We start from the raw sequence: 10,790 nt of genomic DNA on the forward strand, positions 1-10,790 counted from the left end.
AAACTCAGAAAATTCTTGAATAAAACCAGAGGGAGGATTTGGTGGTCTATAAACTGTTATAGCTAAAATAGGCGGATTGCTAAAAACAAAGGAATGATGCTCAAATGAAGAATAGTTTGTCAGTATTATTGGTTGTGCGGATAATGACCGTTGAGCAATTGAAGCTGTTCCACCACCCCTCTTACCTCCCCTGATAGAAAATAAAAAATTAAAATCTGGTGGGGAAGCCTCGGTGAGAATAACTGATGCATCAGCGCCAAGCCAAGTTTCTGTCAAAAAGAGACAGTCAATGTTATTATCTAAAATCAGATCATTAATAATAAAAGATTTATTTGATAATGATCTTACATTTAAAAGAGCCATTCTAAAAGTTGTAGGTAAGTCCAATTTTGGGGTTGTTGATGATGGATCTAATACAGAAGTTGTTTGTATATGACGGAGACATCTGTCAGAGCTACGAAAATGTAAATGGGAATGTTGATAATTTCTACTGGTGATGTGTACTGGAATATGATGGGTAACAGAGACGGTGTTAACTGGAAAGGATGTGTTCTGACCGGATTGTCAGTCTGAAAGAGCTTTGCAGGATTGAAGGGTGAGATTAATGTTCAGAGCAAGGAGTTGAGAACCTGCATAGTTGAGGTGAAGGCCCTCTGATTGGAAGAGGTACGGTCTATTGAGAAAGGTATAGACCGTACTCTGTCTCGTACTCTGTCCCGCACTCTGGCTTGATTGCTGATGCGCTCCACCTGCGCTGAGCGCTTTATATACCTGCCAGTTTCATCTCTTAGTCGCCAGATCGTCTTGGTTTTTCCCTGTACGTTTCCAGCCCTGATTTCTCTGCCTGTCTGCCTGTCTGTTGTTGACCCGGTCACCTGGATTTGGATTCTGCCTCAGCCTGCCCCCTGTCTGGTACTCTGCTTGTCTTTGGATCTCCTGGCTCTCGGACCTCTGGAATTGATTATTGGACTTAGATAACGGATCACGGACTACTTCCCTCACCCCCACGAGGATTCTCTGACCCACGCTGTCATCCTGGTCGGCAGTCTGACCTGTGGGTTATTATCCAGCTTCTAACCTCTTTTTTGCTCAGCAGCTTCTCCCACATCACGCAGCAGATTCCCCCCTGGATTCCCTCGGCTCAGATCTTGAGACAATCCTCCCTCACCCGCTGGATCTCACGCTGCTGAAGCCAGACCTTATAAGACCAGGATTGCACATTCTATCCATTGTACACCAATAAATGTTTGTAACCCATCCCTGGGATTCTGAGTCTTCTTCTGAGTCCAAACCTGTCAGCCCCATGACACAGGAGCTCATCGAGTCTGGAAATCCTCAGAAACTGTGAAACAGTACATGAAGGATTTTGGTCTCTGTGATGCTTGGCGCTCTCACCATCCCTAAGAGAATACATCTTCTTCTCTTCAGTTCACCATTCCTATTCTAGATTAGATTATTTCTTAACTAGCAGCTCGCTGATGAATGACATGTCAGAAATCAGAATCCATCCTATTAGCATTAGTGATCACGCACCAGTATCATTCACTCTGAGAAGTAAGAGCAATAAACAAGCAACTAGAAACTGGAGATTTAATACGTCATTACTTAAAGATCCTGAGTTTATCAGCTACTTTAAAAGAGAATGGTCCTTATATCTAGAAAATAACGACTTGCCAGAAACTTCAGCGTGTGTTCTTTGGGAAGCAGGAAAAGCAGTGATGAGAGGGAAAATAATTTCCTTCTCTTCTCATAAGAAAAAGAAGGAAACTTTGAGAATTTCAGAGTTAGAACTCAGAATTAAATCCTTAGAGGATGCTTACCATGTCTCCCCAGAAGAACACACACTAAATGCTATAAGGAAAGCTAAACTTGAATTTAATGAAATAATAGATAAAAAGACGCAATTCTTGGTGCAAAGACTTCGCTTGGAGGATTTTGAGCATGGCAACAAATCTGGAAGGTTCCTGGCTGATCAGTTAAAAACAAATAAGGAGAAAACAACCATCTCCTCTGTCAGAGATCCAGAAGGAAACATCAGCCACAACCCTGACAAGATAAATAACACTTTCAAAGAATTCTATAAAACATTATATACATCACAACTAACTACAACAGATGACAATATTGATAAATTTCTTAGTAACATCAATCTTCCAAAATTAAAACATGAAAATAAAATGGTCTAGGATTCCCCCCTTTCAGTTGGCGAACTCCATGAAGCTCTCCAGCATATGCCCAACAATAAAGCTCCAGGTCCAGATGGTTACCCAGCAGAATTCTACCAAGAATTCTGGACAATGCTGGCACCCACTTTCTACAATATGATATTAGAAATAAGGGAAAAACAAAAAATACCTTCAAATATGAACCTAGCCAATATTACTCTACTATTAAAACCAGGTAAAGACCCGACACTTCCATCCAGTTACCGTCCAATTTCATTAATAAATGTAGATTTTAAAATAATCAGCAAAGCTTTGGCCAGAAGGATAGAAAAAATAACCCCTCTAATAATACATCCTGACCAAACAGGCTTTATTAAAGGTAGACATTCCTCTACTAACATGCGTAGATTAATTAACATCATAGATTATTCTACTCTACATAATCTGGAATCCACAATAATTTCTTTAGAAGAAAAAGCGTTTGACCGAGTTAACTCGAAATTTTTATTTGCAACATTAAACAAATTTGGGTTTGGGTTTATTTCATAGATTGGATAAAAATATTATATAATAACCCAAATGCATGTGTGAAGACCAATGATCAAACCTCTCCAAGCTTCTGTTTGCAGAGAGGCACCAGACAGGGCTGCCCGCTTTCTCCATCACTCTTTGCTATTTTTATTGAACCCCAAGCTGCTGCCATAAGACAAAATAAAGAGATCAAAGGAATCTATGACAAACATATAGAACATAAGATAAGTCTTTATGCTGATGACGTATTACTCTTTCTCCAGAACTCACCGACATCTCTCCCCCAGACAATCACACTTATTAACACATTCTCATCAATATCTGACTATTCTATTAACTGGTCTAAGACTATTATTATACCCATCAACTGTGACCTACAAAACATACCCAATACTACAATACAGTCCTGAAACATTAGATATCTAGGCATAAACATTCCCCCCAGGTTATCAGAACTAACAAAGCTAAATTATGTCCAGCTACTTAAAGCAATAGAGGATGATCTGTCACGGTGGAGGCGCTTACCCATATCACTCATAGGGAGGGTTGCCACAGTTAAAATGATGGTTCTATCTAAAGTAAACTACCTGTTTTAAATGATACCCACTAAACCATCCTCAAGCTGGTTTAAGTCACTGGACTCACATATATCTAAATTCTTATGGAAAAACAAGCCATCACGTATCAGTCTAAAAACTTTACAACAGACTAAAGATAGAGGCGGATTGGAGCTACCCAACTTTAATCATGTTTTCTTAGCTAACAAGCTGCAGTATATCTCCAAATGGCTTAAACCTAGCAGTCTGGATGAATCATGGTTAGATGTAGAGCAAGCATTGTGTGAGGATTTGTTTATCTCTGACATGCCATTCATCAGCTCAACCATAAAAACACATAAGTGTTTTAAAAGCATCAATATCAGTTCCTCTTTAGTGGCTTGGTGGGAATTTCTAAAAAATAACCAAATCCTCACTTTTTCCATGTAAGTTTACACCCCTCTGGAACAACCCTGACATCCTGCAAAACAAAAAGCTTACCAGTTTCACTCAATGGAAAAATAAAGGAATAAAACAGTTAGAACATATAATAGAAAATGGAAACTTCTTGTCATTTAATATTCTCACTTCACAATATGGAATCAGTAGCAAAACATTTTTAGAATATCACCAGCTTAAATCTATTATATGTAAAAAAAATATACCATTAATCAATTAAACTTACAGCTACCTATTAGGGTGGCAGAATTCATGAATCTCAATGCCCCAAAGCTATTATCAAAAACATATAGACTATTATCCAAACTAGAAGACTCAATCTGTCTTCCAACTTCAAAATGGGAGGGTGACTTATCCAGTAACTTTAATAAAGATAAATGGTCACAAATATGTTTAAACACCTTTAAAATGACTAAGAATTCAAATATGCAACTAATACAATTCAAAATTCTGCATAGAACTCGTTATACAGGACAAAGGATGTTCAGGATGGGTCTGTCACAATCAAACATCTGCACACACTGCAATGAAAACATTGCGGGGTGGAGCGGAGGGGGCCATTTGGTGGTCTCCTTGGATGCACCCCGTGGCGACTCACCAATAAAATATAACAAGTTTGTAAGTACAAAAAAATCTATAATAAGTAATCAGCTGTTAAGCTGTTGAGAACGGGCGGTTTCTGTGTCTGAACCTATAAATGTTCATCAGTGATGCCTGTCTATGCGCTCTCTGGGAGAGGATCTGACTTTTGCTGGCGCCTGCTCGTGATTTTAGAGGGCAAGCTCAGCTAGCCGGGGGCGTCGGGTCAATGACAGTATCCACTACTGGGAGGAGTGTTTATTTCCCTTTGTGAGATCACAAAGGGAAAGCTCTCCAACTCACCCGTTTGAGCACACATCTCATTTTTTGGCCTCATACACAGGCTATGAGGACACATATGACTGTTAGAAAACCTTTAGAAAGTGAATTTTGCATAATATGGGACCTTTAAAATAGGGACAATGTGTGGACATAAATTACAATGGCTCTGCATGTTCAAAGCCTCAAGCCTCTGCTCTTTGGGGGACCCCCCTTACGGGTTGGGAACCTGCATTTACAAAACCAGTTCTGATTGCTTCCTTTTATACATGTTGTTCTACTGGTTGTAAAACTATTTTTCCTTGGGGGATAATAAAGGTTCTTGAACTTGCTTCTGCAGCTTCTCTGGACCGGCGTTGCCATGGAGCGTTGGTGGTTTGTCATGCAGTGTTTGTGTGAAATAAATGTAGTTAGGCCAGGTGGGAAAAATGCACCTAACATGGATGGTTTAACGCAGCCATGTGGTGGTCAGGGAATTTCCAGCCCGTCTCCTACATCATGTAGGTGACTAAAATCCACTGGAATATGAGTATAACTTTGCAAAAAAAAGGTCCCAAATCAAACAAACAAACAAAATCTCATTCAAGAAGTCACTCCTAGACTTTTAGTGAACGAAAGTCAGCTGTTTGACAGATCAGCTGTTCCAAATATCTTTTGACACCAGATCAGTACTGATAAGTTCTTGCCTGTCTGTCACAGGCATGTTTTCTAAGTTTTTAAACTAATAAAGCTACCCATCTGTTTTTATTTTTAGTAGGCTACCAATCGCATAATTACTGTTTTGACTAAATAAATGATAAACAGTGGTCCCTCGTTAATTGCGGGAGTTATGTTCTAAAAATAACATGCAATGTTTTAAGGCTGTAAAACCCCTCACTACACACTTTATACACTTTTCTCAGACAGGCATTAACATTTACACACTTTTCTCTCTTGTTTAACTTCAGAGTCATCGAAGAGTTATGCAAATTTGGCAAGTTGAATGCATTCTGTACTGTACAGGAGACATTGCAAGGAGGAGATTGACTGACAATGGTTTACAGCTAACCAGAACACAATGCGCTTAAAAAAAAAAAAAAAAAAAAAAAAAAATGCAAAATTGCACTAAGAAAATCTGTGAAACTGCGAGGGCGCGAAAGGTGAACCATGTTATAGTGAGGGACCACTGTACATGGAGGCTGAGATCGCTGATACCTGCAAAAACAATGCAGTTCCTCTGCAGTTATATAGATATGCAGGTCAGAGCTGTTCTGACCTCATTTCTAAATAGAAGTATTAGATGATAAATTACACATTTTATTTTAAAATTTTCTCACGCACAAAGTATGCACAAATCTGTGCATAAGAACGGTTGATAAATGAGGCTCCTAGTCTGAACATCAAAGCTAGCTTAATCTTCAAATCTTTACAATTTGTTTTATTACTCAAAAGCATCAGGCTCCTCGGGAAGATGACCAACGGCCAAAAGATGGTAGCGTTGCAGTTGGCAGATGGAGAGTAGCAGTCATTGCTGCACCAAGTTTATAAGTCTGAGTCCCGATGACATACAAGATGGTCACATTTTGGCATGCCATCTTTATTATGAGCAGGAACTTTGCAGCTCAAATAGTCCACCCAGACTGGATGGGTTTGTTTGATGAACAGCATGCAGAGTGTGATGCAGATCATGTAGGAAGCAGAAGAGCAGCTGGAGTTGCTTGCCTGAACGAGCTTACAGGTGTTGCTTCCTTTATGAATACTGCAGACAACAAAGGCACCTGGTATCATCTAATTTGGAAAAAAATTGTCAAAGAAATCATCATAGCTGATCAAACTTATTGTGACATGTCTGTGATCTTCATAGACAAAGCAACGCAACTTTTGACAACTTCTGTCTGTGATTTGTTTTGGCAGCAGACAGAATCTGAAGTAAGAAATGTTTATATTATCCACATAATTTCACGAGGGCTGAATCTTTGAGGCTCAATCTGCACTTTCTCACACCATGTTTTTATACAAACAGCTGTGCATGGAAACTGGCATTTGTGACCGTAACCTCTTTGTGCATCCCAAGAACTGTTCAGTCAACTATGAAATCTTATGTTTGTGCTGAAGTTTAACTGAAAAACAATGCTGTAAAGAAGAGTGGGCCAACATCCCTCTATACTGATGGTGACGTGGTGAAATCTGTGTAATATCTTACTGTCAGGCAATACCTTTGGTTGGAACACCGATCCAGTTGAGGTATCTGGTGAGCTTCTTTGAGATGTACGTTTTCCCTCGAGCCGGCAGTCCCACCATCACTATCATGGTTGGAGAATTGGTGAATTGAGGAACTGAAGCTGAAAAACACAGACAAACACAGTGTTTAAACGTCTGTTGTGACTTCAGGGCATTAATGTTGCAGGTTTCTGAGTGAGCATGACAGAAAATCACTGGCTCCTTTACTATAAATCACAAGTCATATGCTTAGATATCTGGAGTGTGCTAGGCGAGGTTCACACTGCAGGTCTTAATGCTTAAATCAGATTTTTTAATGAAATCAGATTTTTTTGCATGGTTGTTCACATTATAATTTCAATGCGACCTTCATCATGCTTAAGTGTGAACGGTATATTGCCTTGAAGTGACACGCATGCGCAGAGGATAACACGACATCACATAGTGGTTAGCATTTACAGATCAACAGCGCCAGCAGGCTGCAGACACAGCACCCATAGGTCCTCTTCCTCATCACTGTGGACCTAAATCCTGCCTCTCCATCATTTGTTCTGCCAAAATGCACATAGTACGTCACCTGTCCTAGCAGAGACAACAAAATACAGGACTTGTTTTATGCCAGCACCAAGGAGGCATATTCTGCATCCCCCCTCCATCCTCTAGGGAGAGCTGGTCACCATATTAAACATCACCATCCTGTATAAAAACCTGTTGTACACAGGCAGGCTGTGGTCCCAAGTACAGTGAGGAGGTGGACAGCTGAGAGCAAGGAGGCTCTTAGGGACTGCTTCAACACCACTGTGTGGACGGGGCTCTGAAACCCACATGTGGAGGACATTAATGCTATCACAGACTGCATCACAGACTACACAGACTTCTGTTTTGAGTGCACTGTTCCCTTCAGGGCGGTGCGGTGCTTTGCTAACAGCAAGCCATGGATACCCCTGATATTAAGCTCTCCTGAAGGAGAAGAGAGCTTTCAGATCTGGGAGCAAGGAGGATCTGAGAAGAAAGATCAAAGAGGGGAAGACCAGTTACAAGAGGAAGATGGGGGAGCTGCTGCAGCAACAGGACATCAGTGGGGTGTGGAGAAGCCTGAAAACTATCTCAGGCTTCAAAATGCCCCACTCACAGTCTGTGGGGGACTTGAATTAGTTCAACTATTTAAATCTGCATTTCAATTGGTCTGATCAAGCACCCACTCCTTCCCAATGCAGCTGCATTCAAACACCTTGACATCTGGACTACACCCCACAGCCCCTCACACCTCTGGCTCATTCTGCCATCAAAGCACTCCAGATCTCCTTGGATTCAGCCACTCCCCCCCAGCACAGAGCCCCCCTGCCCACTCCTCTCCTTTACAGCAGCCCAGGTGAGAAAGGAGGTGAGGAGGATCAAGATGAAAAAAGCTGATTGACCAGACGGCAGATTAACTGTGTGGAGTTATAGAGCAGGTCTTCAACCTGAGACTCAAGCTGAAGGTGGTCCCACAACTCTGGAAGACCTCCTGTGTGGTGCCAGTGCCAAAGACATCACACGCCAGAGAACTCAGCAGCTACAGGCCAGTAGCCCTTTTCAAAACGTTGTTGACAGATAAGAACAGAACAAAAGAAATCAAACTTTTCTCGTGTGTGTGTATGTGCACATGTGTGCATGTGTGTCTGTAACTGGGAATGACAGACAGAGATTACACTGTTGGGACACTACAGTCTCCAGACAGAGGACGCATTTCGGTCAATCACGGAAATCTTTCTGTATGGCTGTAAAGCCAAACCTAATGTATGCTAATGTATCATATTTTAGGATTTAGTTGGCCATAATTTCTTAGTTTTTTTTTTTTTTTTGCAGTAGAATCCTTCATGGTGGGTCTGTTGATCTGCTCCTTTGTTCTGTTCAAAAACTTGTCCATTTTTTAGCTAGCTACATGCTAGCTGGAGGAGCAGAGCAGCCTGATAACTGCAAAGTCTACACAGATTATGACGTCATCATGTTGAATTTGCTGCTGAATTTCATTGTTTTTTTTCTTAGCTTCCCTCTAATTTTCTGAGGGTCCCTTAGCACCCACTTGTGGCCCCCACTTTGAAAACCATTGGTATACAGGATTAGCTGGTTTACACAGCACCATAACAGAAAAACCAGGAGCCTCATGCATAAACTTGTGCATAGCAAAGCAAACTACAGGTGGCGTTTGCGGCGCAAAAACGAAATGCGGCATACTTCAACTTTCAGATTTATAAAAGCGTGCACATGCATGTCCTACGCCTGTTTCCGTTTATAAATCAGAATAAAGTCTAAAGCAGGCCCATGTGAGGGAATGTATTCCCATGCCCACATGTTGGCTATAAATGGTCAGGTCAACGCCTATGACACATATTCATCACATCATTTTCATGATGGCTCGGGAGGGAAAAAGAGGAATTTCTCAGGGTGTGAGACTGAGATCCTGATGGACCACGTTGTCAAATGTACAAATGTTTAATTGGTGGGCACAGCGTGGGCATTACTTGAGTCAGAAAGGCAGAATAGTGGCAGCAGGTGGCAGTTGCTGTCATCGTTGTGTCAGAAGGCAAGACATGCCAAAGGAATCAGAGTGTGGGCTGGATATCTCAGTCGGTAGAGCATCTGTCTGCCATGCGGGAGATCGAAGGTTGAAACAGTAACACCTTCCAGTTGGGGCCTTAGGCAAGACGCTACAACCCACAGGAAAATTGTTTTGGAGTCTACATACATGTATATATATATATAAATCCTTGGCTCATCTTTGAATCTGGTTTGGGCTCAGCCTTAAAGGCTGGAAGGCCCCTGGACTGAAGTAAGACTTGGATAAAAACTTAGCCATTTAAAATAGTTTATGCTGCCAGCTGAAGTTATTTTACTGACTTAGTTCAAGAAAAGTCAGTCTGGGGTTAGATAATATTCCCCAAACTATTTTGCTCTGTTGCTGTCAAACAGTTTTTCTCTAAAACTGGTCAAATTCCTGTTTAGCTGGATGACTTTATCTAAATAAAACCCTGTTCTTTGTGCTTACATGACATTAGTGTTGGACTCTGTGCTGCAGACTCCCTGTATTAGCTCAGGCTGGTTTGTGCTGTTAGCACTGTAAACAGAACAGAGTCCATGTTGCCACAAGCTTCACACACATCAGGGATGTTATGTTCACATCTCTTTACACAGATAAAAATAATTTAAGCATATAACGTATAGAAGAATCTGTAACTGTTACAAAGTTAACCACAAATACCTGAACTGGCTTTTTATTGAACTTCATTTCTATGTTATATCATCCTTCCCTTCATGTCACATCATCTCCTGTCTGTCTGTCTGCAGCAATGTACTTTTTTTGGTTTTAGCCGTCGTTTACACCAATATGTTGTAAATACCTCTGTAATGCTGCAACGTGTCAGGGGAAACTATTAGAACTGGTATTTAATGATTTAAATGTTTTATAAATTATTGTTGTTGTTGGACTCATGGAGACTTTAGGGGTTAACGTCCTGCAGGTTTTTCACAGACAAGAAATTCTGTGAAACATGACGCTGCCCCAGAGAAAAAGTTTTATACCTATCAGCAAATAACAAATAACAAAACAAGTATGTGTGTAGGTGTGTTTTAGGTGTATACTCACAGCCTCTGCGTTTGCTCAGTCTGCTTTGCATCCATGGAACCCAGGTCTTCTCCAGAGGGTTTTGTTTGAGTGTTGATTGGGTTTGTGGCATGGCTTCGGCTGCTAGGTTTGTTAGTCCGTGTTTGTGTGTGTGTATCCTGTTGCACTTGTCTATTACTGTGTATTTGACAGATGGGAAACATAAAGGCAGCTGCCCAGTTAAGTGCACACATTTTGTACCTTCTCCTGTGGTGTTGGTGTGGGAGGAGTTCCTCCAGCCAGTCACTTCAACTCTTTGGTTTAATGCAGACGATGAGGGAGGTTCTGATTGGCTGTTCAACCTGTTATGGATGTTGATTGTCCTCCACCAAAACCGAAGTCCAACTCAAAACTATGTCCCAGCTTGTAGGAGGTTCTTCTTGATAAATATGATGTTGT

The 10,790-nt window shown here is 41.0% G+C and overlaps 1 protein-coding gene across 1 annotated transcript in view; it reads right to left on the reverse strand.

The window, feature by feature from the left end:
* LOC121651933 (6-phosphofructo-2-kinase/fructose-2,6-bisphosphatase-like) overlaps window positions 1–10,571 on the reverse strand; it is a 34,211-nt gene extending 23,640 nt beyond the window's left edge. The window contains exons 1-2 of the mRNA XM_042004406.1: window positions 10,374–10,571; window positions 6,745–6,870 (exon numbers count right to left, since the gene is read on the reverse strand). Of these exons, the coding sequence (XP_041860340.1) occupies window positions 6,745–6,870; window positions 10,374–10,464 (217 nt within the window). The 5' untranslated portion in view covers window positions 10,465–10,571. The remainder of the gene's footprint in view (window positions 1–6,744; window positions 6,871–10,373) is intronic.
* Between the last annotated feature and the right edge of the window lie 219 nt (window positions 10,572–10,790).

Source organism: Melanotaenia boesemani, chromosome 13 (genome assembly GCF_017639745.1).
Source record: "Melanotaenia boesemani isolate fMelBoe1 chromosome 13, fMelBoe1.pri, whole genome shotgun sequence".
NCBI lineage: Eukaryota > Metazoa > Chordata > Actinopteri > Atheriniformes > Melanotaeniidae > Melanotaenia > Melanotaenia boesemani.